The sequence below is a fragment of the Amphibalanus amphitrite genome, unplaced genomic scaffold (assembly GCF_019059575.1).
Source record: "Amphibalanus amphitrite isolate SeventyFive unplaced genomic scaffold, NRLGWU_Aamphi_draft 000383F_arrow, whole genome shotgun sequence".
Lineage (NCBI taxonomy): Eukaryota > Metazoa > Arthropoda > Thecostraca > Balanomorpha > Balanidae > Amphibalanus > Amphibalanus amphitrite.
Genome location: NW_024881877.1, coordinates 192,835 through 219,472, shown reverse-complemented (window position 1 = coordinate 219,472; position 26,638 = coordinate 192,835). Strand labels below are relative to the sequence as shown.

Sequence of the window (26,638 nt, the reverse complement as noted above, 5' to 3'; positions counted from 1 at the left end):
GAGCCGTCCACAAATCTACGGCTCCATATCTTCTTTGAATTGGGCTGCCTAATCGTAGGCTATGACTTCATTGGTGGTTGATTTATTTCAACCGAATGTCATAGTCATGAGCTGCTGATCGCATGTCTCTGGTCCATATGCATTCTGTAGTTACTATCATGAAATACTCGGGAAACTTTGCCCTATTATAGATACTGTGGCTGTTGACGGCGTTCGAGTGTGAAACCAAAGGCGTTAATGACGTAGAGGAACTTCAGTGAAAATGTCTCCCAATTACTCCAGTGACCTTGGCTCCAGGGTGGTGTTTCACAGCAGATCGCTGAGTGCGCTGCGCGCGTCGGCGCGTTGGGTTTCCATGGCAATATCAACAAACTTCACTCTGACGCTAAGCTATGACGTCATCGCAAAACGCTAGCGCGCCGCTCCGCCAGCACGCTAGCAGCATTCGCACTCAAACCTGTTCTCTTTGTACTTGGTTCCTTAGGACCTCTGTTCCAAACGCGATTCATCATAAGCTAACAGATCGCTCGCTACGTCATTCGAGTGACGTCAGGGGTATGCCTTAGCTCCCAGCGCGCGCAGCGTCGGGCCGTGAGACAGGGGCCAGGGCCCAGGACAATATTCATTAATCGGTTTATCGTCCAAGGCCGTATATTAGGGGGTTAACTCGTCAGTAGGTTTGTTTACATTTGCTCAGCTGACGAAATGACGTCAATGGTCGTCCGCCCCGCAAGGATCAGACGGCCGCACACAGTAGGTAGGTACATAACGCGGGCACAGGCAACAATCTCATCGACCTTATCTTGATAGAAAACACAACAGTAAAACGCTCTAAACAGGGGCGCAGCCAAGGGGGGGGGGGGGGCACACTGGGCTTTAGCCCCCCCCCCCCCCAAATCTAGTAGGCGCCCTCACTGGATGGCGCCTTCCACGATCATTTCGGGGCGCCGAAGGCGCCTTTCTAATGTCCAGCACTCTAGGCGCCCTCGACGGTTAGCCATTGCGGTACACCATGCGGCACTGGCGCCCAGGTTTACAATTTTATATCTCTTTGTGGGTGAAGATGCACCCACAATCCTGAACTGCCAGACATCCACCTCCAATTTCCTGACCATCTAGCACCCTGGCATCATCTTCAGCGCCCTTCTGTCTGTTCGGCGCCCTTCTGATCTGTCGGCGCCCTTCTCGCCATTCAGCGCTCTTATGGCCTGCCGGCGCCCTTTTCACATTCGGCGCCCTCTGGGCTGACCAGTCGGCGCCTTCATGGTCCTTACCACACAGCATCCTCCTGATCTTTCTGCGCCCTCCACACTTGCCGGCGCCCTCCTGACCTGTCAGCGCCCTCCTTATCGTATTATAGCGCCCTCCTCACCGTACAGCGCCCTTATGGGCCCATCGATAGCGCTTCGGCGATACCTATCGCCTAGAGGCTGCAATGGGGCCCTTAGAGTACGGTGTCAGACCCCCCAGAGGCCGGTGTTAGACCCAAGGGTCAGCGAAGGGCATCAAAGGGCAAAGGCCCAAGGTAGGGCCCCAGAGGCTGATGTGGGCCTTCAGAGGCAAGTGCGTGACGCCCAAAGTTAAGGCTTGAGCCCCCCAGAGAACATAATAGGGCCATCAGTGGCCGGTGTAGAGACCTCATAGGCCAGTTTGGGGCCCCTCAGAGGCTAGTGTGGGGCCTCAGGTGTCGGTATGAGGCACTTAAAGACCGTTATGGGTCCTCAGAAGCCGGCATCGATCCTTCAGAAGCCAGTACGGGGCCCTCAGAGGCACATAAGGGTCAGTTTGGGTCCCAAAGACAGAAATGGGAGTTGGGACCATCAGAGGCCGGTGTGGGACCTTTAAAGGCTGGTTTGGGTCCTTAGGGGCAAAATTAGGGCCCTCAGAGACCAGTACAGGACCTGCAAAGGGCAGTTTGAGACCATCAGAAACCGAATTGGGCACTCAGAGGCTAATGTGGGTCCTTACAGGCCAGCATGGGGCCCTCAGAGGTTAGCGTGGGGCCCTAAAAGACCAACATGGGCCGGCGTTGGGCCCCAGAGGCCATTAGAGGGCCCTCAAAGGCTAAGATGGGCCCTCAGAGGCCGATGCGGGCCCTTAGAGGCCGGCATCAGGTCTTCAGAAGCCCGTGCGGGGCCCTCAGAGGCTAAGGTGGGTCCTTATTACAGGCCAGCACGGGCCATCAGAGGTCAGTGTGGGGCCCTAAAAGACCGGCATGCCGCATGGGCCGGCGTTGGACCCCAGAGGCCAACAGAAGGCCCTCAAAGGCCAAGATGGGCCCTCAGAAGCCGATGCTGACCCTTAGAGGACGGCATCGGGTCTTCAGAATCCAGTGCGGGGGGCCCTCAGAGGCTAATGTGGGCCCATACAGACCGGCATGGGGCCCTCAAAGGTCAGAATGGGACCCTAAAAGACTGGCATTGGCCGGCGTTGGAACCCAGAGGCTAGCAGAGGGCCCTCAAAGGCCAAGATGGGCCCCCAGAGGCCGATGCGAACCCTTAGAGGCCGGCATGGGGTCTTCAGAATCCAGTGCGGGGCCCATAGAGGCTAATGTGAGTCCTTTCAGGCCAGCATGGGGTCCTCAGAGGTCAATGTGGGGCCCTAAAAGACCGGCATGGGCCGGCGTTGGACCCCAGAGGCCAGCGGAGGGCCCTCAAAGGCCAAGATGGGCCCTCAGACGCCGATGCGGGCCCTGAGCGGCCGGCATTGGGTCTTCGAATCCAGTGCAGGGGCCTCAGAGGCTAATGTGGGTCCTTACAGGCCAGCATGGGGCCCTTAGAGGTCGGTGTGGGGCCCTTAAAGGCCGGCATGGGCCGGCGTTGGGCCCCAGAGGCCATTAGAGGGCCCTCAAAGGCTAAGATGGGCCCTCAGAGGCCGATGCGGGCCCTTAGAGGCCTGCATCAGGTCTTCAGAAGCCCGTGCGGGGCCCTCAGAGGCTAAGGTGGGTCCTTACAGGCCAGCACGGGCCATCAGAGGTCAGTGTTGGGCCTAAAAGACCGGCATGGGCCGGCGTTGGACCCCAAAGGCCAACAGAAGGCCCTCAAAGGCCAAGATGGGCCCTCAGAAGCCGATGCTGACCCTTAGAGGTCGGCATCGGGTCTTCAGAATCCAGTGCGGGGGACCCTCAGAGGCTAATGTGGGCCCATACAGACCGGCATGGGGCCCTCAAAGGTCAGAATGGGACCCTAAAAGACTGGCATTGGCCGGCGTTGGAACCCAGAGGCCAGCAGAGGGCCCTCAAAGGCCAAGATGGGCCCTCAGAGGCCGATGCGGACCCTTAGAGGCCGGCATAGGGTCTTCAGAATCCAGTGCGGGGCCCATAGAGGCTAATGTGTGTCCTTTCAGGCCAGCATGGGGTCCTCAGAGGTCAGTGTGAGGCCCTAAAAGATTGGCATGGGCCGGCGTTGGACCCCAGAGGCCAGCGGAGGGCCCTCAAAGGCCAAGATGGGCCCTCAGACGCCGATGCGGGCCCTGAGCGGCCGGCATTGGGTCTTCAGAATCCAGTGCAGGGGCCCTCAGAGGCTAATATGGGTCCTTACAGGCCAGCATGGGGCCCTTAGAGGTCAGTGTGGGGCCCTTAAAGGCCGGCATGGGCCGGCGTTGGACCCCAGAGACCAGCAGAGGGCCCTCAAAGGCCAAAATGGGCCCCCAGAGGCCGATGCGGGCTCTTAGAGGCCGGCATCAGGTCTTCAGAAGCCCGTGCGGGGCCCTCAGAGGCTAAGGTGGGTCCTTACAGGCCAGCACGGGCCATCAGAGGTCAGTGTGGGGCCCTAAAAGACCGGCATGGGCCGGCGTTGGACCCCAGAGGCCAACAGAAGGCCCTCAAAGGCCAAGATGGGCCCTCAGAAGCCGATGCTGACCCTTAGAGGACGGCATCGGGTCTTCAGAATCCAGTGCGGGGGGCCCTCAGAGGCTAATGTGGGCCCATACAGACCGGCATGGGGCCCTCAAAGGTCAGAATGGGACCCTAAAAGACTGGCATTGGCCGGCGTTGGAACCCAGAGGCTAGCAGAGGGCCCTCAAAGGCCAAGATGGGCCCTCAGAGGCCGATGCGGACCCTTAGAGGCCGGCATAGGGTCTTCAGAATCCAGTGCGGGGCCCATAGAGGCTAATGTGTGTCCTTTCAGGCCAGCATGGGGTCCTCAGAGGTCAGTGTGAGGCCCTAAAAGATTGGCATGGGCCGGCGTTGGACCCCAGAGGCCAGCGGAGGGCCCTCAAAGGCCAAGATGGGCCCTCAGACGCCGGCACCGATACCCGAGTGGTGTCATACCTGTCAGCTGACGCGCCGCGCGTCCGTCTCGCGGTGGGTGGGTGGGGCCCCCACCGTGGGGGAGGGGGCTGTCGACGAGATGAGCTGAACTCCGCTCTTAATGCGATGTTGCAATGCGTCGTGCGTCAACTCCGTGCTCCGTGCCCGCGCCCCGTGAGAGCCGGGCTGTGGAGGCCGCCGGCGGGCGGGCCGCGCTTTGGGCGCTGCCGACGACGGGCCATATGTACGTAAATGTCTCCGCGGCCTCTGTATTCGGTTGGTGGTGGGTGACGACCGCTGGCATGCCGGAAGGGCTTGTGGTTCAGAATGGTGATAATGATCTAGTTGATATGCTATTTATGCAGTTTCATGTGCTCTTTGCTGCATCTTTTGTGGGCGGATCGCGGAAGAGTGGAAGTGTGATGGATGACTGGACTGTGGCAGTAATGCTGTTTATTTGACAATAAATGCACTTAAAAAAAAAATAAAAAAAAAGAGGCCGATGCGAACCCTTAGAGGCCGGCATGGGGTCTTCAGAATCCAGTGCGGGGCCCATAGAGGCTAATGTGAGTCCTTTCAGGCCAGCATGGGTTCCTCAGAGGTCAATGTGGGGCCCTAAAAGACCGGCATGGGCCGGCGTTGGACCCCAGAGGCCAGCGGAGGGCCCTCAAAGGCCAAGATGGGCCCTCAGACGCCGATGCGGGCCCTGAGCGGCCGGCATTGGGTCTTCGAATCCAGTGCAGGGGCCTCAGAGGCTAATGTGGGTCCTTACAGGCCAGCATGGGGCCCTTAGAGGTCGGTGTGGGGCCCTTAAAGGCCGGCATGGGCCGGCGTTGGGCCCCAGAGGCCATTAGAGGGCCCTCAAAGGCTAAGATGGGCCCTCAGAGGCCGATGCGGGCCCTTAGAGGCCTGCATCAGGTCTTCAGAAGCCCGTGCGGGGCCCTCAGAGGCTAAGGTGGGTCCTTACAGGCCAGCACGGGCCATCAGAGGTCAGTGTTGGGCCTAAAAGACCGGCATGGGCCGGCGTTGGACCCCAAAGGCCAACAGAAGGCCCTCAAAGGCCAAGATGGGCCCTCAGAAGCCGATGCTGACCCTTAGAGGTCGGCATCGGGTCTTCAGAATCCAGTGCGGGGGACCGTCAGAGGCTAATGTGGGCCCATACAGACCGGCATGGGGCCCTCAAAGGTCAGAATGGGACCCTAAAAGACTGGCATTGGCCGACGTTGGAACCCAGAGGCCAGCAGAGGGCCCTCAAAGGCCAAGATGGGCCCTCAGAGGCCGATGCGGACCCTTAGAGGCCGGCATAGGGTCTTCAGAATCCAGTGCGGGGCCCATAGAGGCTAATGTGTGTCCTTTCAGGCCAGCATGGGGTCCTCAGAGGTCAGTGTGAGGCCCTAAAAGATTGGCATGGGCCGGCGTTGGACCCCAGAGGCCAGCGGAGGGCCCTCAAAGGCCAAGATGGGCCCTCAGACGCCGATGCGGGCCCTGAGCGGCCGGCATTGGGTCTTCAGAATCCAGTGCAGGGGCCCTCAGAGGCTAATATGGGTCCTTACAGGCCAGCATGGGGCCCTTAGAGGTCAGTGTGGGGCCCTTAAAGGCCGGCATGGGCCGGCGTTGGACCCCAGAGACCAGCAGAGGGCCCTCAAAGGCCAAAATGGGCCCCCAGAGGCCGATGCGGGCTCTTAGAGGCCGGCATCAGGTCTTCAGAAGCCCGTGCGGGGCCCTCAGAGGCTAAGGTGGGTCCTTACAGGCCAGCACGGGCCATCAGAGGTCAGTGTGGGGCCCTAAAAGACCGGCATGGGCCGGCGTTGGACCCCAGAGGCCAACAGAAGGCCCTCAAAGGCCAAGATGGGCCCTCAGAAGCCGATGCTGACCCTTAGAGGACGGCATCGGATCTTCAGAATCCAGTGCGGGGGGCCCTCAGAGGCTAATGTGGGCCCATACAGACCGGCATGGGGCCCTCAAAGGTCAGAATGGGACCCTAAAAGACTGGCATTGGCCGGCGTTGGAACCCAGAGGCTAGCAGAGGGCCCTCAAAGGCCAAGATGGGCCCCCAGAGGCCGATGCGAACCCTTAGAGGCCGGCATGGGGTCTTCAGAATCCAGTGCGGGGCCCATAGAGGCTAATGTGAGTCCTTTCAGGCCAGCATGGGTTCCTCAGAGGTCAATGTGGGGCCCTAAAAGACCGGCATGGGCCGGCGTTGGACCCCAGAGGCCAGCGGAGGGCCCTCAAAGGCCAAGATGGGCCCTCAGACGCCGATGCGGGCCCTGAGCGGCCGGCATTGGGTCTTCGAATCCAGTGCAGGGGCCTCAGAGGCTAATGTGGGTCCTTACAGGCCAGCATGGGGCCCTTAGAGGTCGGTGTGGGGCCCTTAAAGGCCGGCATGGGCCGGCGTTGGGCCCCAGAGGCCATTAGAGGGCCCTAAGATGGGCCCTCAGAGGCCGATGCGGGCCCTTAGAGGCCTGCATCAGGTCTTCAGAAGCCCGTGCGGGGCCCTCAGAGGCTAAGGTGGGTCCTTAGAGGCCAGCACGGGCCATCAGAGGTCAGTGTTGGGCCTAAAAGACCGGCATGGGCCGGCGTTGGACCCCAAAGGCCAACAGAAGGCCCTCAAAGGCCAAGATGGGCCCTCAGAAGCCGATGCTGACCCTTAGAGGTCGGCATCGGGTCTTCAGAATCCAGTGCGGGGGACCCTCAGAGGCTAATGTGGGCCCATACAGACCGGCATGGGGCCCTCAAAGGTCAGAATGGGACCCTAAAAGACTGGCATTGGCCGGCGTTGGAACCCAGAGGCCAGCAGAGGGCCCTCAAAGGCCAAGATGGGCCCTCAGAGGCCGATGCGGACCCTTAGAGGCCGGCATAGGGTCTTCAGAATCCAGTGCGGGGCCCATAGAGGCTAATGTGTGTCCTTTCAGGCCAGCATGGGGTCCTCAGAGGTCAGTGTGAGGCCCTAAAAGATTGGCATGGGCCGGCGTTGGACCCCAGAGGCCAGCGGAGGGCCCTCAAAGGCCAAGATGGGCCCTCAGACGCCGATGCGGGCCCTGAGCGGCCGGCATTGGGTCTTCAGAATCCAGTGCAGGGGCCCTCAGAGGCTAATAAGGGTCCTTACAGGCCAGCATGGGGCCCTTAGAGGTCAGTGTGGGGCCCTTAAAGGCCGGCATGGGCCGGCGTTGGACCCCAGAGACCAGCAGAGTGCCCTCAAAGGCCAAAATGGGCCCCCAGAGGCCGATGCGGGCTCTTAGAGGCCGGCATCAGGTCTTCAGAAGCCCGTGCGGGGCCCTCAGAGGCTAAGGTGGGTCCTTACAGGCCAGCACGGGCCATCAGAGGTCAGTGTGGGGCCCTAAAAGACCGGCATGGGCCGGCGTTGGACCCCAGAGGCCAACAGAAGGCCCTCAAAGGCCAAGATGGGCCCTCAGAAGCCGATGCTGACCCTGAGAGGTCGGCATCGGGTCTTCAGAATCCAGTGCGGGGGGCCCTCAGAGGCTAATGTGGGCCCATACAGACCGGCATGGGGCCCTCAAAGGTCAGAATGGGACCCTAAAAGACTGGCATTGGCCGGCGTTGGAACCCAGAGGCCAGCAGAGGGCCCTCAAAGGCCAAGATGGGCCCTCAGAGGCCGATGCGGACCCTTAGAGGCCGGCATGGGGTCTTCAGAATCCAGTGCGGGGCCCATAGAGGCTAATGTGTGTCCTTTCAGGCCAGCATGGGGTCCTCAGAGGTCAGTGTGGGGCCCTAAAAGACCGGCATGGGCCGGCGTTGGACCCCAGAGGCCAGTGGAGGGCCCTCAAAGGCCAAGATGGGCCCTCAGACGCCGATGCGGGCCCTGAGAGGCCGGCATTGGGTCTTCAGAATCCAGTGCAGGGGCCCTCAGAGGCTAATGTGGGTCCTTACAGGCCAGCATGGGGCCCTTAGAGGTCAGTGTGGGGCCCTTAAAGGCCGGCATGGGCCGGCGTTGGACCCCAGAGACCAGCGGAGGGCCCTCAAAGGCCAAAATGGGCCCCCAGAGGCCGATGCGGGCTCTTAGAGGCCGACATCGGGTCTTCAGAATCCAGTGCGGGGCCCTCAGAGGCACTTAAAGGCTAGTCTTGGGACTAGAGAGACAGAAATGAGGCCACCAGAGGCCGGCGTGAGGCTATCAGACGCCGGATGGGCCCCTGAGGCCGGTTTAGGGGCCCTTAAAGGCCAGTGGAGGGCCCTCAGAGGTCAATGTGGGTCCTCAGCGGTCAATGTGGACGCTTGACCGCCACTGAAGGGCTCTCAGAGGTCAGTGTAGGACCCTCAAAGACTGGTATAGGAGCTGTTAATAGCTGGCGTGGGTTTCTCGAGCCTCGTGACAATCGAATACGGGCCAGGGCCCCATACGGCCATGGGGGCCCATCGGTTGTTGGGGGGGGGGGGGCAAATGATATGATGCCCCCCTGATTTGCCTTTTGGGGGGGCATGGCCCTGATGTCCCCCCCCCCTGCGACCGCCACTGGAGCCGTCCGCCTTGCATACACCTATGCATTCATATCTCGGCCAACACCGACCAGCTGAGCGCCACACGGACACATTTGGCAGCACATACACCATTGCGAAGGAAATCCCCTCCGCTAATACTTTACGCATAACAGGCCTAATGAAGAGGGGTCCCGCGCAAGCAACAGGTAAGTATGTGCATAGAGTAAATACAACAAAACTGATCGTTAACATCTAAACATGCTAAAGTATAGCATAAAAGGCATTAAATCCACAAAACCAGTGGCTGAAGCCGCCTCTGTCAAGTAAATTGTGCCGTCAAGTGTAAGTGCAATGCGCCCAAATCAAACATAAAAGTGTCTGGAAAGGGCGCATATGCGCTCGGATCATACTGCAGAGTGTCGTAAAATGGCGCAGTGCGCTTTTATCTGACTCGGTAGTGTCGTTTTTAGGCTAAGTGTCTGATAATTGCGCCTGAAGTCGACTCGGGAAAATTATTCAAACAGGTATTTCGAGAAAAATACAGTGTTAAAAGCAGAAAAAAAGCTGTCGGAATGCGTTTTGCAAACACACCTATCAATTAAAAGTGTTTGGGTCACCTTCAGGTCATTATTTAAAAAAAACTTGTTCACCGAATTCCAGCTCAACATCTAGGTAAGGTATACGACACCCACTCCGTCTTCGCGGCAAAATCCTTCATCTGAAAATTCAAGTACATATGGTTGTGAGTGTGATGTACCAAATGTATGCATTATGCATCAGAAATGACGAGCGAGAAAATCTCTTTCAAATGAGCATCATTTTTTAAAGATTGGTTACGAATTAAACGAATGAGAACAGAAAAACGGAAAGTGCTCGACCACTCAGGCTCCAACAGGACTGTTGAATACAGGCGCAATTTACCCACGATTTGTCGCGAATGAGCGCAGTTTCACCGCATCGTTCTGCATCGCGTTTTTCTCATTTGTGGCGGAATCAAACAGTGTCCTGATACTATCACATATTCCGGGGGGCTAAATTTACCTCTTTTCATTGCAGCGAGCTTCCTAGAATGCATAACTTTGAAGATTTTGCGACATGAAAGAAATGTCGTATTTCAGCGCAGTTTGAGTGTGCAATTTGCGGCAACTGTCGCTTTTAAGCGCTGTCGTTTTATTTTGCGCAAAGTCGAATTCGAGCGCAAAAAAGTCGAATGAGGGTTGAATCGTATTCCCTGTCCGCAATGGAGCCCAGATTAAGTCGTTGAGTGTAGCGCGCTGTCCTTGTGAGGATGTTAACACCGGCAGTATTATATTAATGACGTCGTGTTATTATGCCAGGGATGACAGCGGGGGTTCCTACACCATCGAGCTCACTGGAACACTCTCCCAGCAAGCCCGCGATGCGCGTTGTTCACTCACATGACTCACCAAACGCCAAGACCGTTGCGCCTTCCGCGGCGGCCGTGGGACGTCGGGCAGGGCCGTCGACCCCGGCGTCGGTTCGCGGTATCAGTTCGTCGGCTCCGACGTCAGATCTGGGACTTTTCTGAGCCATGGAGGGCCGCCGGAACGGACCTGAGCAGAATAATTAAATGACGTCGGACCAGATTGGCAAAGGTAGAAAACGTCCTCCGAGACGAGATAAAAGTGTGTGATTTTCTGGGGCCATGTCGTGTGCAGTGGAGCCAGTGTAATTGTCGATGGCGATAATAGGCGCTCGTAGAGGCATTTGTAAGATGCTATAATAGGGACATTGTTTGATGTATAGGAAAAAGAAGGTTCAGTCACGTGCATTAATAACAACAACGTGACGTTGTTGTTCCGCAGCATCATTTTGTATCGTACCGTCCCATTATTACCACTAACTTTATGTTAGTTTTTTTTTAACTTACCCTGCTTCCTCGGTATTTGTTTCATCTTTTATTTCCGTTTCATATTTCAGCTGTATCTTATACATAAATAATATGATGGTCGCAGGTGACTTCTGACTAGCAGGGACAATCACATAGATCTGTGTGTCACAGATCTATGTGATCTGTGACACATCAGAGAACTCGAGGGGTCGGGACGTCAGCCACAGTGACTGGTCCACCGCATCTGTGTGTCTGTGTGTCAAAACAGGAATACAGGGAATACTGTGACCAGCCACCGTTCTCGTATCTGCGCCAGGTCAACTAAACCGAATCTATTTACATGTTCCACAGGTGAACTCCACCAGCCAGGGGGCCAGGCCGTGGATAACACTGATTCGCTCGTCGTCTGTGTGTCTGTGTGTCACAGGTGAACTCCACCAGCCAGGGGGCCGGGCCGTGGACCACCCTGACGGCGCCCACCACGGGCCGTCAGCCGGTGGCCGATATCCACTTTGAGCAGCGAGTGACGCTGCGTCACCTGACGCCGGCCACCGCCTACGACCTGCGCATCCAGGCGCAGAACAAGCACGGCTGGAACCGGGTGTCGGACACGTTCCACTTCTCCACCATCGGCAGAGGTGGGTCAACGGGGACCCCAAACCTGTGGACCCCTGACCTTTTGGAGAGGGTGTCGGAGACGTTTCACTTCTCCACCATCGGCAGAGGTGGGTCATCAGGGACCGTGCACTGTTAGGCCGTTTCAAAGCTGGCAGAGGGCAATACATTTGTCAACTGTCAACATGGGCAACAACAACAGAAAACAAAAATCGGTTAAAAGTGGACGAAAAACGTCACCCAATTATAATCATTTACATTCCACAGCAAATATGTTTTCTTTGGGTTGGTGAAAAAGTGAATTATTCGTAAGATATTCCTTGTAAATGATGTTTTTCTCCGCTAATGGTCGTTTCCGTTTCTATTCACGTAGTGAACGTTTACCACCATTCGCATTCGTGTAAAGCATGTGCTGGCTAATCGAAAGTCCATTCAGCACAACCCGTTAGCATTTGTTCTTTGCTGCTCTGCGCCGATGGTGTTTCCTATATTGGCAATATCCACAACACGAAGAAGGCTCTCAGAGTCTGCCCGGTCTGTCGATATCCTCTCGGGCTGAGCCGGGCTGCACGCGCTGACGGACTAATGGGACTCGGCCGGCCGCCGAGCCGCCTTAGCCCTGCTCCTCTCCAGGGCGACAATAGGTCTCACGGGCGCCGCTGCTGTTGAGACACTGTCTTCTGAGAGCTGCGAGCTGATGCCACTGAATAGAACAAAGCTGGCCGCTTTTTATCCTCTGTCGCTGCCACGTGAGAGCGCTCCGTCTATCCATTTGTCACTCAGCTATTTCAGTTTCAGTGTGCTGCTGTTGAAGTTAGGTAGTGCTCAGTTCTTCAATTTCCCGTGATTGTTCGTTTGTTTTCAGGTTTGGAGTTCAGTTGTCTGTCCGTTTATCTCAACTCGGAAGTAGAGCTATTTGATCTAGATCGTTTAGGCTCTACTTCCCACATATTGTATCCATGTGTATCAGTTCTAAGCTCTAGGTGGCCCTGAGTCCAGCCATTTTGCTGTATTTCAGCTCTTGAGTCCACTCATGTTTTAACCCTCGCCCGTAAACGGCGATCTGCCACCTTCGCCCATGCAGGGGGGGGGGGGGGGGTTGGTGCGACCCCCCCCCTTGGCGTTTGAAAACGGAGCGTCGTAGAGCTTAGCGGAAAAAACCAACGGATTGCTCTCAACGAGATCTCGCGATTGGTGGTATATTTTTTGGTCCTAGGTCAACATTTGACCTACTTTTGACCGGTCAAAGGTCAAATTTTCGGAAAAATAGACTTTTTTCAACTTTCGGCGGCGATTGCGGCAAAACGGTGGGAGATATCGACTTGAAACCTTCACTATCGTGTTCCTTGATCAATTCTCTATCGTTTGGTATGTATTTCGTTTCCCTAGCTCTAAAAATGGCGCGTTGGGAGCGCCGGAAGTCGGCAAGGTCACAGTCGGCGGCAGAAATTCGAAAAATCAAAATTTAAATTTTTGAAATCTGATTGTATTTTTGGATTTGGGAGGTCCATTTGCTCCCTAAAGAAGCTAATATTGCTGCATATTCCCATTGAGGTGACAAGAATTAGCAAAATAGTGGTTCGGGCGCTTTTCAAAAATAGTACCGGACGCTGTTCCTCTTGTGACGTCATAGCTCCGTGACCTGACCTGACCCGGTCAAGTTTCTTATACCATATGATAGCCAATACTTGCCCCAACATGCATGGGAAGTTTCATCACGATCCATCAACCGATCTCCGTACCACCGGCAGGAAACCTCGGGCGTTGGCACTCAGTTTGTGAAAATCCGGCCGGAGGCTGTTCCCTTTGTGACGTCATAACTCCGTGACCTGACATGACCCGGTCAATTTTTTTTTATCAAAAGATGCGCAAGGTTTGCCCCATAAGGTACCCAAAATTTGGCGGCGCTGCGCGCCGCCGTTTTTGCACTATTTCCGAAAAACCTCAGGGGGGGGTTGCACCAACCCCCCCCCCTACATGGGCGAGGGTTAAGTTACAGTGCTGAAGTCCAGCTGCTTCGTCCTGTGTTCTAGCCCTCTTCGTCTCCCCCTGTTCTATCCATTTGCTGCAGCCCTGGAGTCGGTCTATCCTGTCCATGTGTTGCAGCGCAGTCCAGCTATGCCGTTGTGTGTTTCAGCCTTAAAGTTCAACTAAGCTTTGTGTTCCAGCGCTGGAGTCCCGGAGCCTGCCGACTAGCGACGCGGGTCGATTAGCCTGTCTCGTATGGCGGCACGGCCTGCCGTACAGCTGGCTGCTCTACCTGGTCTGGTGGCGCTTGTAGAGCCAGGTGAGCGTCGCCAGGGATATGACCGACCCGTGGACGCCGACTCTCTCCCCAGCGACTGCCCCCCTCCCCTCCCCGACCCTCAGAGGGTCGCTGCGAGGCGTCGGTTGCCAGCTCATCCCGCCAGCTATTTCGCTTTGTTCTCGAGGATGATTGCCGTGAATAAAAACCGTGCAAAAGTAGGCCGTGGATGACCCGACAAAAGAATGATTGTCACTATTAGCCGATTAGATTGGCGAAGTTTCAAAATAAGCTCAATTTATCTCCGAATGTCAATGTAAATTAAGGTCGTAAAGTTGTGCAGTGAGTTATGCGATTATGGGCTGTGGGAGCTACTTAGGACAAACAATTCGGATGGCTCCTTGGTAATGTCCGCATTAGGGTGTGCCTTTCAAATTTAGTTGGCCATATATTCATCTAACCAGCCTATCACTCTTTTCCTATCCCTCTTTTTACCTCATTCTCTCTCTCCCTCTCTCTCTCTCTCTCTCTCTCTCCCTCTCTCTCTCTCTCTCTCTCCATCTCTCTCTCTCCCTCTCTCTCTCTCTCTCTCTCTCTCTCTCTCTCTCTCTCTCTCTCTCTCTCTCCCTCTCCTTCCCTCCCTCCCCTCCTGCTCTGTATGTATGTGACTCTCTCTCGCCATGTTGCAGACCGCCGCGGCGGCGGGCCGGCTGTCTCGCTCCTCTCTCTCCGGCGGCCGGCGGGTCTGATGGAGTGGTCACTCAGACGCGCCCGCCTCTGTCCCGGAGGCGGACCGTCGCCGACGACGACCGACGACGTCTCAGACTTTTTCATGGCCGTTCGGGCGGCCGCGGCTGCCCCCCGTTTTACAGCACTGTGTTAGCGGCCGCGGCGCCGCTGCCGATGTCGGTAATACAGCCCCGCTGGGGCAGGGAGGCATACGGGCGGGCGCTACGTCCGAGTGACTGCGAACGCTCAGAGCGCGGGGGTCAAGAGGAACAGTCGGGGGTCAGGGAGAACATGCAGGGCCAGGGGCCATGGGCCATGACATAAGGCTCAGCAGGGGACGATCATGAAGCGTGCGACAGTCCTTAACAGTGTGGCCCATCGCTTAGGTTGGTTTAGTTTGGAACCATATTTTCGTTCTAGATTGAGATGTCTTTATTGCGTGTCCACGAACGATTTTCGTGTCTCACAGTGGGTCTCATGATGTGAGTGTAATTGGGAAGGGCCCACGGGAATGATCCTCAGGTCTCGCTGCGCGGACTGAGCCGGGGGTCCATGGTGAGCTGACTGACAGCTGTGGGGATCATCGGCAGGGACCTGACGAGGGCTCACTGAGTGGGGATGGGCCCGTTAAACGAGCCAGTGGTAAACTGACGGACCTTTGTGGATCGAACTGGTTCGTTGAACTATCCAGGGCTCGCCGGTTGAGCTATGGACCACCAGACAGACTATGAGTCAGTGGAGTTGTTACCGTACGGACCTGTATTCACCGGTGTCTATGTTCCTGGGCCGGTGAGGCGGGTCGTCTCAGCTCACAGGACTTGGCTCGCCACCGGGATGTGACGTGTGTCTCAGTGCCTTTGTGAATATATCTAGAATCTCTTCACTGTGCGCGCCGCGTGACTCCGGTGAGTCACGCTGAGTCAATCACTCTGTGAGTCTGATTCAGAGAGCTACGCTAATACTTGTAATGTAGATGTTCTTAATAAATGTGAAGAAATACACCAATGTGAGATTAATGTGAATTTGTATGTGTTTATTATCGCAGCACTAACACGGGGCAATAAAATTAAGCAGCGCTGCTTTTGTCCTTCATTCATAGCAGCGTTGCATTCTAAATGGATAAGCATATACCAGTAAAACCAATATAGTAAAACGCCTTTTGGGCGACCAACGGAGCGAGCGAGAGGATGGGCCTTGCACGTGCGAAATTGCGAGGGGGTACCTCCAACTAACTTGTGCACTGCACCCTGGGGTATTCCACGATAGATCGTACCAGGCTCGTCACCCTCATCTCTCAGATTTAAATGAAAATCGGTCCTAGGGGTAATCATAGGCCCCAAAGACGCCTGGCAAAATATCAGACTTCTCTGATCAAAACTTTTTGAGTTATATTGCATTACATTTTTTTAACGTCGGTATGTAACAGCGAGTTTGATGGCCTATAACTCAAGAACGGGTTAAGCAACGAACAAAAAGTAAACAACATTAAGCTTGCGATGAATCAAAAATTAATATTACCATTTTAAAATTCCAAAGAAAAAACTTCATTGTTGAGCAAAAACCTTAATCTTTTTTCATTTATCTCTAATGACTTTTGGGACCAAAATTTTTCACATTTTTATTTTTTCAAAATAATCTTCATGTCATTGCAAATCGACATGCAAAAAATTAGAAAGGTGTTCTTTCTATAAGTTCCTCATTTTCCCGCAAACAAAATGGGTTTCGGAGGGGTTGATACGACCCCAGCACACCGTTTCGCTTCTAATAGAGCTGGAGCCTCGCGGAAAAAACGAGCGTGTGTGTCGTTACAAGTCGCAGCGACTGGTACCCGATTTTAAGGTTTCAGGTTAACCGGTAGCGTCTGAGGTCAGGTCACGTGACTGAAGTTACGGATTCGGTTTTTAGTAAATAACTTCGCAAAAATGGCCGCAGAGCCGCGATTTTGGCATCATTGTGTTCGCCTAGCTCAGGTGCATCGAATGGCATACTTTTTGTTAGGGTGAGGTCAACTTAAGTAGTTGACCTCGGGTCAAGGTCAGGTCAGAGCCCCTCAGGTCACGAAGCTGGGCAAAGGGTATCATATGGCATATCATTCGATTCGGAAGGTCTTCCCGAGTCCATTGGTGGCTTTCCCGACTCTCTAGCTCCATTTGATCGGGAGTTATTGACGAAAAACTCGTACGCCCTTAGTGACGTCATAAATGACGTCACGCAAGGTTAACAATGCAAAAGTAAAGCATTGGACTTTGCAAGGAGTGCATGAAATCACGATACGTGGGATAGTTGTAGGTCATTCTCGGCGCCAAAATAACAGTTTTTATATTTCCCCATTGATTTATAACAGTGATGTCACGTGACCGACCTGACCTCATGTAACCTTGAAAATTCCCAGATATACAAGTTGTGAGACCTCTGGAGGACACCATGTATGCGTCCTGTAACTTTTATCTCGGACAGCTATGGTCATTGGCGTCCAAAACAATGTCAGAACCAAACAGCCTTTTTCACCCTCGCGCTTATAGGAAAGAGGGTTGAATGAACCCTCTTTTCACTTTTTTCAGATGACTCAGACTTGAATTGAAATTTCAGTAACCCTTGATGTCACTAGGCAGCTTTACCACGCCATTTGTAAGCTCCCCTCCCGAAATCACTATTCGAAACCGTTATCGTGACGTAAAATAAATACATTTATAGAAAGAACACCTTCCTAATTTTTTGCATACTTCTTAACAATGAGCCAAATAATTTTTTAAAGAAATAAAAATTCAAAAAAAATTGGTCCCAAAGTCCAAAAAATACAAATGAAAGAAAACTCGATATGTCATATATCAAAAATAGCGTATTTTTCGAAATTTCAAAAATACATATTAATCTCTGTTTCATTGCAAGTTCAATGTTATATAACATTTGGCATTTGAATAATCCGTCTTAGAGTTACAGCCCGCCAAACTTAGCGCTGCAAAGCAAGATCCAAAAAATGTTATACACCATAACTCAAAAAATACTTATCTGATAAGTCTGAAATTGTTACAGGTGGATTCAGGGCCCCTGATTACCCCTGAGACCAATTCTCGTCAAATTCCGAGAGATGAGGGTGTCAAATTGGAAAAAAGTGGTACGATCTATCGTGGAATGCCCCCCCTACTAACCGGTCTTTAGCGATGTGCCAAATTTCAGCGCAATCGGCCTAGCCGTTCTCGAGATCTGGAAGCGGCACACTGCACGTGCGCACGTGCAAGCGGGGTCCAAACTGACTTTTGCACGGCATCCTACTAACTGGTCCCCAACCGTGTACCAAATTTGAGCGCAATCGGCCCAGCCGTTCTCGAGATCTGGGAGCGCCCCCTGCACGTGCGCACGTGCTGTAGCACCCCAACCTTAACACATGCAGATGAATTATCTGATGGAGACCTAACTGTGTACCGAGTTTCAATTCAATCGGCCCAACCGTTGTGCCGTTATTGAGGTTGCAATTTTGGGGGTTCTTAAAAAATGTCCAACTTTACCACGCGCCACGTGCGGTGGTTGGCAAGAACGCATGGTGGCCATCACACCACAGAACTTTTACGTCCAAGTGACATTCAGTAAAGAAGACCGCTTGTCAATCGGATGTCCCGTTCTTAAGATATTAGCTTTTGAAGAGCGTCCCCACGGCCGGCCGGCCGGCCGGCCGCTCATACTCAGGATTTTCCCTTAATTCAGTATGAGACTCCGCTCGCTTCGCTCGCTCCGTAATAATTACATACATCGGGAACATGAGGGAGTCCCGAGGGGAATGAATAGTGAGAGCTAGAGCGCAGCCTTGGAAAAGCTTTAGCAGTTAAAACTTAGTTATTAAGGCTTCGCTTACGTACACAAGAAGTTAATGTCACATGTTTACCCGAATCTTCGTGCAACCTAAAGTTTTCCATTTTCACATCATCTTGTTTTCTCTGCTTTTTATACAAAGTCAGTTTATGTGGTGTTGGTTAATCAGTACGCTACGTCTTTGTGCATTTAGCCAATGGTATTGTTTGGTTTTATAGATCGTAAGCTGGGGACTGAACAGTGAACGGAAATATCTGCCGGTCGTCCGTTGCAGATCTCGACTCGGCGCTGGTCTCTCAGAACTCGCTCGTCGTGGACGCCGCTCGCCGGCCCCGGTCAACCCTCGCCTCTCCCTCCACCCCCCCCCCCCCCCCCGGAGGCCACCCAGTGGCCGCAGTCGGAGATGTCTTCCGTTCGTTTTTGCCCCAGATGTCCACAGCTCTCTGGTGGCAGGGTCTGTATGGCTGGCTGGTGGCAGCGACGACGACGCTCGTTATTTTCCAGTCAGTGTCGAGTTTTCTCAACATCAGTGTCAACGCCAGCTACACATTTATTATTTTCGACTTAACGTGTTACTTTCAGAGGCGGATGAAAACATTAGGAGCTGCAATGTACAAATTTAGGTATATAAAGGCTGTACTTATTTAAAATAATGCAAAAAAGTTGTTGTAATTATCGGTACCTATGCATTATACAGCGCATGTTGGAGGTGACCGGTACCCGACGTTAACCATATAAATCCAGTCTGAATCCTGTCTGTGTCCGGGCCGGATCCATTGTGTGCGCGGCCGGTCTCCGTCGGCTTCCTCTCCGGATGTGTTTGTTGTTTGTGGATCCGGACCGCTCGGCTGACAGCGGGAGGCGGCTCCAGTGCTCGGCGGGAGGGCGGTCGGACCGAGCGACCCCGCCGATAGTGTAGACACGCCACAGACGCCCGGCGGCGGTTACCTGATACTGTGTGCAGTGTTTCAGACAGTTACCTGATATTGCGCCCACGAGTTCACACGGCGAGCCAGGCCGGCTAGAACATATAGCGTCCGCCAAGAGATGGGCGATACCAGCAGGATACCTACATATTTATATCAGCCCTTCGATCAGACCACTAAGCTAAACTCGATCAGAACTCAACCACTCAACAGAATACCTACCATAATACCGTAAAGCTTATACCAAACCACTCTTGTCATACGAAGATTAGGAAGCTGATTTGCCAAATAGATGTGATTTTAACGTGTATGACTGTTGGATTGATTTGGAAATGAAATGTCGTAGAACGATCAACGTGATTTTTTCAGCAATATCCAGCGTATTTGATTCGCAACGCATAGCAATAACATGCTACCGAGGCAATGAATCATACTCTATTCTGTATATCTTTCGATTATTTAAAACGCATCATCCAAGGAAACAAAAGTAATAAAACGCGACCTAGATGGCCTTCGAGGTGGATGCGGTGTCTCGCTCCCCGGGTTATGGTAAGAGACAGTGCCGGCTGTTTGGAGTGGTGGTAATGCAGCAGCGCCGTGCAACCTGAGCCGCTGCATTATGCAGACCGGTCTAATGTGCCTCACTGCGTAGGCGCGGACATCCAGTTCGCTCCGAGGGCGCGCAAACTTCTTCCCCAAACAAGTTCACAAGTGGGGTGATGAAAGCTGTGCAGGGGGCTAAAAATCAGCATAAAACGACCTCGCGGGCTGAAGCATTGCCAAACCGAGCGAGTTTCTGCATACGCCCCGACCAAATGAATTAGAAACAACTATTACTAAGAATTTCTGAGGTTTTTGCAATGTCATCTTTAAAAAGCTTGTGGATAAAAAGCATGAAAATTGAAACGAATGCAAGCAAAGGGAAATTAAACGCTTCGCGTCATTTTACTTTATAAGGAACATTTTTACCATTAATTAACTAGCAAATACCTTTCTTTTATTCTAGCTGATTAAAAAAAAAAACATGACACTCGGCACCAAAAAATTAGTCCATTTACATACACCACCTATGTTCTGCAATATTCTTTTTCAAAATCCTTTGCTTCCCATTCTTCTAAAAATGTCACTATGAGATGGGAGATTTTCAAACCGAATAAATGCCAACTGTTTCATTGACATGTTTTTCCGATAAAATGTCGTTCGTACTAGTATTGAACTTCTAGCGCCATTAACGAGCCCTACGATATCTCGTTTCTCTTGGAAAGCAGAGATCTCTGTGCAGCGTGCATTCAGATATGCAAAGCTCCCACTCAGCCTGCCACAGTCTATTCCTCTCACGTGACTGTGACTCGGGAACATGTGGCGGTAACGGCGCCATTTGGAGGTCACAGACCGGCCAATGTCCCCCGAGCGCCGGCCCAGCGGTATGCAGCCCGGGCTGACGGCAATGGGGACGTCCCTGCGGTTCAGTGCCAATCTGACGTCTAATTACTGGACGCGTATTGAGCGCGGATTCCCGCTGGGAAACCAATGGCTGTGCGCACGGGGTAAGTTATAATGTATTCTTATAATTGCCGTGGGCCTTGTGTTATGGGAGCTTATTTCAGCTATGATAAGTAACTAGCATTTATACCTGGTTAGCTTTTTTAGCTGATTGAATTTGAATATTTACCAGGCTACACTGGTGATTATTTTCTTCGCCTTACCATGTGCGTTTAAAACTGAAGGATTGATAAATTTGCATTGGAAAAGAAATAAATGTTTCGGATATAGATACCAATACCACATCGAGGGTAATCACTTTGATGTTAAGTCCCCAAAAGTATTATGTTGTCAAACACAGCATGCGCAAGCTTTTTAAAAAGAGATTTCGTTCCTATGTTGTTTTAAGGTCATATTTCCCAGGAAATTAGATATGTAGGTATAGCTACTTTCTGGATTATTCTCTGGGATGTAAATATGTTACTCGAAAGTGCAATATGTCGAGTAACATATTTACATCCCAGAAAATAATCCGAAAAGTAGCTATACAGATTTCGCTCCCTTATATCATAAGGTCGTCTTTAAAAAGTGTGCAGTTTCGCATAAAAGCACGTGCAATACATTGAACACGGTATCAGAAACGTTCATACCAAAGTTCATTGCAAGTTCATGCGTTACATTTGCAAAACGCATGCATAATAGTTGAGCGAAAATGGCGCAAGTAGGCAAAATATGCAACCTATCTAACATTAGAAAATGGTGTAAAATTCACGATTCAACTTGCATTTACTTCCTTTCAGAGGGTTAGTGTTACTATCATATCGATCAGTGCCAGCGATCTAAAACGCAAGCGAGCTTCAAAAGTATTCATGCTTATTCAAAGGAACGGTCCGAGCATGAACAGAGACGTTATCGATGGAAGTCAAAGAAGTTGGCCTCCAGCAGCGTTCTGCTTTAATCTTTACTTACAATTTTATGACGCTCTAAAGCTGTGATCGAGGGCGCTTTTTGTTTGTTTATTTATTGAATGACGTGAAGTCGTGCTACATCATGCCAGTCTGTCAGATACCATTGCGGGAACGATCCAGAGGAACACTGGGTGTTGCGTTGATGGCCGTCAATGCCATAATCGTCGGTGAGCAACATTTTTTTTATAATTGGTGTTGGATATATATTGCGATGTAGAGTTGACTTCTTGACGTGCCATCCTTGAGTATAAGGTAATAATGTTTCAAGCTTTCATTGCGAAATAAAAGCTTGATAAAGCATAACATCGTTATTTCTCGAATGTATTTGGAGAAACAGCTGTCACCACTTTTTTTTAGATCCAACTTTGCAATGATGCTGTACTAATGTCACCAGATTTGCATGCATTGATCCATTGATCAAATTTGTGAGTGCTCAAAGATTAATCGGTGGTACTTCATTTGTATTATTAGTTTTCAAGAAAGCTTTACATAACGATGTTAGTTTTACGTTAAATCCACAGCCTTGTCATAGGTTTAACATTCTCAGCATTTCCAGACAGGTTACGGACATAATCTAAATGCATTACTTTTACATCGGCCTTGCTTGTCTGCCCACAGGAATGGCTCATGTTTTACTCTTTCTCGGTATCTATATCCGATATGAGCTCGGCACGAAGGCAGAGCTTCTGAAAAACTATAACCCGGACGTGCTCTTTCATATGATGCTGAGCATTTCGGCCACCCTGATCATCTTCCACGGTCCGGGGGCGAAAATCTGCTACGACTGCGGCAACTGGAAAACGAGGTAAAAAAAAACTTATAACGCAATGCAGCATTTGAAGATATCAAACTCTAGCACATTTCACGTTGCTTTGAAGCTCATTGAGGCTTGAATATATCGCATTGATAATTATATTGATATATTATATCCGAATTCAGCTGTAAGCGCTACTTCACTGCTCTCACTGCGAGCGCCACTCAGCCGTGACGGTGTGTTTCCGTCTGCACAGGGACCGTTTCCACTCGTGTTTCTCGTTCTGGCTGCTGGCGGCGCTGCTGGTCTCGCTGGTGCCCTCCTCTGCCCTGGTACTCTGTGCCGTCCACAAGGGCCGCATCGAGCTGGCGCTCATTGCCGGATTTAACGAGGCAGCCGTCCGCTACAAGGTGGGTGGCGGTGGGCAGCAAGCACCTGAATAAAAAATTTAAACAGAAAATGTACAAATTAGAGAAGTGTGCTCTACCCTTGTCAACAGTTGTCTGTATATTTTCAAATTAATAGCCTAGTAGGGGGCAATACCCTATCGCCGGGTACCCACTGCTAGTCGCTGAGTATGTAGGTACATACAATTTACCAAAAGCAACATTAGTTTGCTTTATTTACGGCTTCACGTCATATTGCGCATTATGAGCGATATCCTCGTTGGTATGTTGCTGCCATTTGGTTTATGTCATGCGGCATTTGTAACTATAAATGTAGGTATGTAATAAGCGTGCGCTATGTGCATTTGACGGCTAGTGAGGTATAGATGAGAGAACCGTTGATGGCCTCAGGGAATGGTCATTGGTAAAGGCATAAGGTCAGGCTAATGAACTAACTTTTTATTTTCATAGCTAAATTTACTGCCTTCCATAGCAGCAAAGATTAAGGAGGCGTTGTTAATCTTATGCTGAATACCAAATGCTGGGTAAATGTCAGTGGCTGCGGTGGATGACCCACCGACCGCCATGATGGCTGGAGAGTGGAAATGTTATATCTCGCTGAAGGTTATATCTCGCCGTGACCGGAGTTTCACTCCGGCTGTGTCCGCAGCTGGACAGCGGAACCAAGAGCCAGCTGGACAGACTGCAGGTCAGCCACCACTGCTGCGGCGGCAACGGCTTCGACGACTGGATGAGGATCAGCTGGGTCAACATCGAGGACGTCAAGCCCAGCAAACAGTTCGCCAAAAGGTTCACATCGCAGGAGTATTCTTAGCGCGGCTAAGGACAATCCCTTGCCCTTAGCCGTAAACACCGCACATGATGGCGCCAAGGATGCAGTATGCATGGAGTCCTCCAATGAATAGTGTTTTTGAGTTTGATTTGGAATGCTCAAGGAAATCGGTGTATGTGAGATGCTCGACAAGTCCAATGTCAGATAGACGTTCGTATATGTCCGGGGTATGTGAGATGTTTGACAAGCGCCGTAGTTGAGATGCTCAACAGGTCCAGTGTCTGTCACCCGAGACCAGCCGGCGCGGTGGTGGTGTATCACTTCTGTACAGTGCCCACTGCGCCCACCACTCTGTCTCACTCTTCGTGTTTCAGCTCGTACCGGACCCCCGAGGGAGAGCTGGTGCTGCCGTGGGCACCCTGGAGCTGCTGCAACTCGAGCATCCTTCTGGTGTGTGACTCCATCTGGGACCTGATGCCGCACGAGGCCAAATCCGGTCGGCGTCGGCGCCGCAGCGCTCCGCTGCTACCAACCGGACCGTGGCGGAGGGAGGGTCGGAAAGAGGCGGCCACATCAACTCACAGAAATGACACCTGGAGTACCGACCAGGCAATGAACGGGACCACGACAAACAATAGTAGCGATGGAGGCAGCCGCGACACGATTGTCGCTTGGAGTCCGGTGAACGACGTGCTGCAAAGTGGCCCTGGGCCTCCTCTTTTCAAGTCTTTCAACTACTCAAGGCGTAAAAGAAGTCCTAGATCCAAAAAGAAACCCAAGAAAAAGAAATATCATGCTCCGACACGAGGCAAGAAGACGACACCAAAGCCCGCCAAGGACATATCGAAGAAGTTGTCGGGTGCCTTCCCTCAGTTTCAGCTGCACGGTCTGGACGGAGGCTCGGGTCCGATCGGCGCTGCCGACACGGACTCGCCGTTCGAGGGGCGCCTGGAGGCGCTGCTGCCGCAGCTGGAGCTGGAGGCGTCCGTGGCGCAGCTGGACGGCTGGTTCCAGCCCTCCAAGGTCAGTCGACAGGCGCTCCAGGAGCGCATCTTCCACCGGGTCGGCTGCGGGGAGGCGCTCTCCAGGACCGTGTTCTGGGTTATCGGCATGGCCATGACGACACTGCTCACCATTTGGATATTCCAGGTATGCCCCTACGACATTGCGACTTTTTCAGGCTCGAGAAATAGTGCTACTGCTGCTTTAGCTTTGAGATGATTAACAACTAATGATTCCAGTACATTTGAACACTAACGTCACCATAAAAACAAATGCTCAACTTGATTATCTAAGCGCCTCTGAACCTGTGCTTTGATTGGTATTTTTCAATTAACGATAATTCATTCAAATTACGCATGTGCTTCTCCGTCTATTGTCAGTTGATAATGTTGACGCTGGCCCGCTGGCTTCAAACATCCATGGACCTGGCGTACAACTGGGGCAATCCCAAGATGATGGCTCCTGGCTACCTGCTCAAAAAGTGGCCGTGCTCCAGTGGCCCAACGCCCGACATCGAGCCTCCCGTAAGACCCAGGGGTGCTCTTTACCAATACCACGTTACTTGTATGGCCCTATACCTCGTCACCTGGGTTGGGTCTTGCCCTCTGTCATGTCACATGGGCAGTGTTATGTGCTGTATCATACAAGCTCAGAAGATGCTGATGTGCTGTTCAACCTTCATTAGTTGTGAGTCTGTGACTAATGAAAGACATCCACTGCCATGATGCATTTTTGACCATTGCGCTTTTGCAATTTTGTTTGTATGTTATGTCATTCTTATATCTGCCAGACACTCCTAAAACACACATGTCGTTATCGCGTTCAGGACGCTGCCTTCTACGAGGAGGACCTGGAGCAGTCCAGCGAGGACGAGGTGGAGGACGTGGAACGGCCGGCGCCGAGCCACAGGACCTCCCGACGGTCGGCGCCAGCCTTCGACGAGGACGAGGAGGAAGATGATGATGAAGACGGTGATGACAGCACGGGATACGGGGACGACTCCTCTGCTGTCAGTGACCTGGCCAGTTGGGGAGGAGGAGGAGGGGGTGGGGGAGGAGGTGGTGGAGGGGGAGGTGGTGATGACGATGATGACGATGATGATGGTGGTGGTGGCGGTGGTGGTGGAGGTGGTGGTGACGATGATGACGGTGACGGGAAGAAAAAGAAAAAGAAAAAAGGAGAAAAGAAAGGTAAAAATAAAAAGGGTAAAAAGAAAGAAAAGGGCGACAAGAAGAAGAAAAAAGGAAAGAAAGACAAGAAGGGTAAGAAGAAAAAGTCTCCTAAGAAAGGTAAGAAGAAGTCGAAAGGCAAAAAGACAAAGAAGAGCAAGAAGGGAGGGAAAAAGAAAAAGAAGGCTAAGAAGGGGAAGAAGAAGAAGAAGAGAGGAAAGAAGCGTAAGAAGAAGTGAAATGTTGTATATTCATGCTGATGTTGAGATCTCGCCAACACAAACTGTGTGCTCGTATCGGTGTATTCGTGTGCAAAAGGTGAAAGTGTTTGTCCTGGATGTTTCTCCTAGGCCGCCAGTGTGCAGTGCATACACACACCGACGTGTAAGTGAAAGGGTGATGGGTACGTCTCAAGTGTTACAACTGCTGTTTGCATGCTGTTTACATGCAACTTAAACAGCATGTTTTCAAACATATTTGTTTTCAAGCATGTTTTCTTACATGCTGTTTGCCCTAATCGTCAACAGATGTCCTGCATTTCGTCTTTGGAGATGTGTGCAATGCAGTTTGAACTGACGAGATGGTCTGCCACAGGGGCTCAATTAGTCGGCACATTTGGCATGAAGCACAAACATTAGCGATGATATGCATATGCTCGTAACTCGTAAGTCGGACAGTAACAGTTGCTAGACGCTCAGCCAGCAGAGTTCTCTTTAGATTTCCTCGCAGGCCTGCGATGGCCCAAGTGCCATGCGAAACCGTAATTGACTTGTGCGTGCAACAATCTTAGCAGATTGTTGATGGTCTACTAAATTTGAACGCAATTAGCGCAACGGTTCTTGGGATGCACATACAAGGAGCATGTAGAAGTGAACGAAATAGTAGTCGCTGCCTGAAGCCGACAAAAGGCGCACAAAATCGTCATCCATCACAGCAAATCACCAATCTCTCGTTTCCAACCAAAGTCCGACCACCACCGACGACATGACGTCGACGTGGACCACACAGCACGTCACCCGGCACATTGTTCCTGTTGGTAACGGTCCGATTGTTCTCACTAGGCGCCCGTCCGACCCTCGCCGACGGCAGGCTCTGCCACGGAGCCAATATTGGAAACCGCTGTGAGCACCCTGCCATGGCCGCCGCAGAGATTCGAAAATACTCGTCTGTCCGAGGCGGCAGCGACAAAGGAGAGGCTCATGGACACAGTATTTTAGCTTTGGA

General features: G+C 52.2%; 2 protein-coding genes across 2 annotated transcripts in view; both read left to right on the top strand.

Annotated features, from left to right (window-relative positions):
* Positions 1-15,143, top strand: part of LOC122390136 (protein amalgam-like) — a 37,901-nt gene extending 22,758 nt beyond the window's left edge. Inside the window, exons 9-11 of the mRNA XM_043382811.1 lie at positions 10,966-11,176; positions 13,322-13,440; positions 14,088-15,143. Coding sequence (XP_043238746.1) covers positions 10,966-11,176; positions 13,322-13,434 — 324 coding nt within the window. The 3' untranslated portion in view covers positions 13,435-13,440; positions 14,088-15,143. The remainder of the gene's footprint in view (positions 1-10,965; positions 11,177-13,321; positions 13,441-14,087) is intronic.
* Positions 15,144-20,995: 5,852 nt separating this feature from the next.
* Positions 20,996-25,990, top strand: LOC122390138. Its single transcript, XM_043382815.1, has 7 exons — positions 20,996-21,477; positions 21,929-22,115; positions 22,321-22,474; positions 23,121-23,260; positions 23,618-24,392; positions 24,626-24,769; positions 25,072-25,990. The coding sequence occupies exons 1-7, from the start codon at positions 21,393-21,395 to the stop codon at positions 25,651-25,653; spliced, it is 2,067 nt and encodes a 688-aa protein (XP_043238750.1). The 5' UTR covers positions 20,996-21,392; the 3' UTR covers positions 25,654-25,990.
* The last annotated feature ends 648 nt before the right edge of the window (positions 25,991-26,638 follow it).

What these genes read in the sequence shown, in the direction of transcription:
- LOC122390138 (XM_043382815.1), top strand. Translation starts at nt 21,393, where the DNA reads ATGCCAGTCTGTCAGATACCATTGCGGGAACGATCCAGAGGAACACTG. An exon ending in AGCAAACAGTTCGCCAAAAG is followed by an intron (nt 23,261 to 23,617) that starts GTTCACATCGCA and finishes TTCGTGTTTCAG; the next exon opens with CTCGTACCGGACCCCCGAGG. An exon ending in CGCCCGACATCGAGCCTCCC is followed by an intron (nt 24,770 to 25,071) that starts GTAAGACCCAGG and finishes TATCGCGTTCAG; the next exon opens with GACGCTGCCTTCTACGAGGA.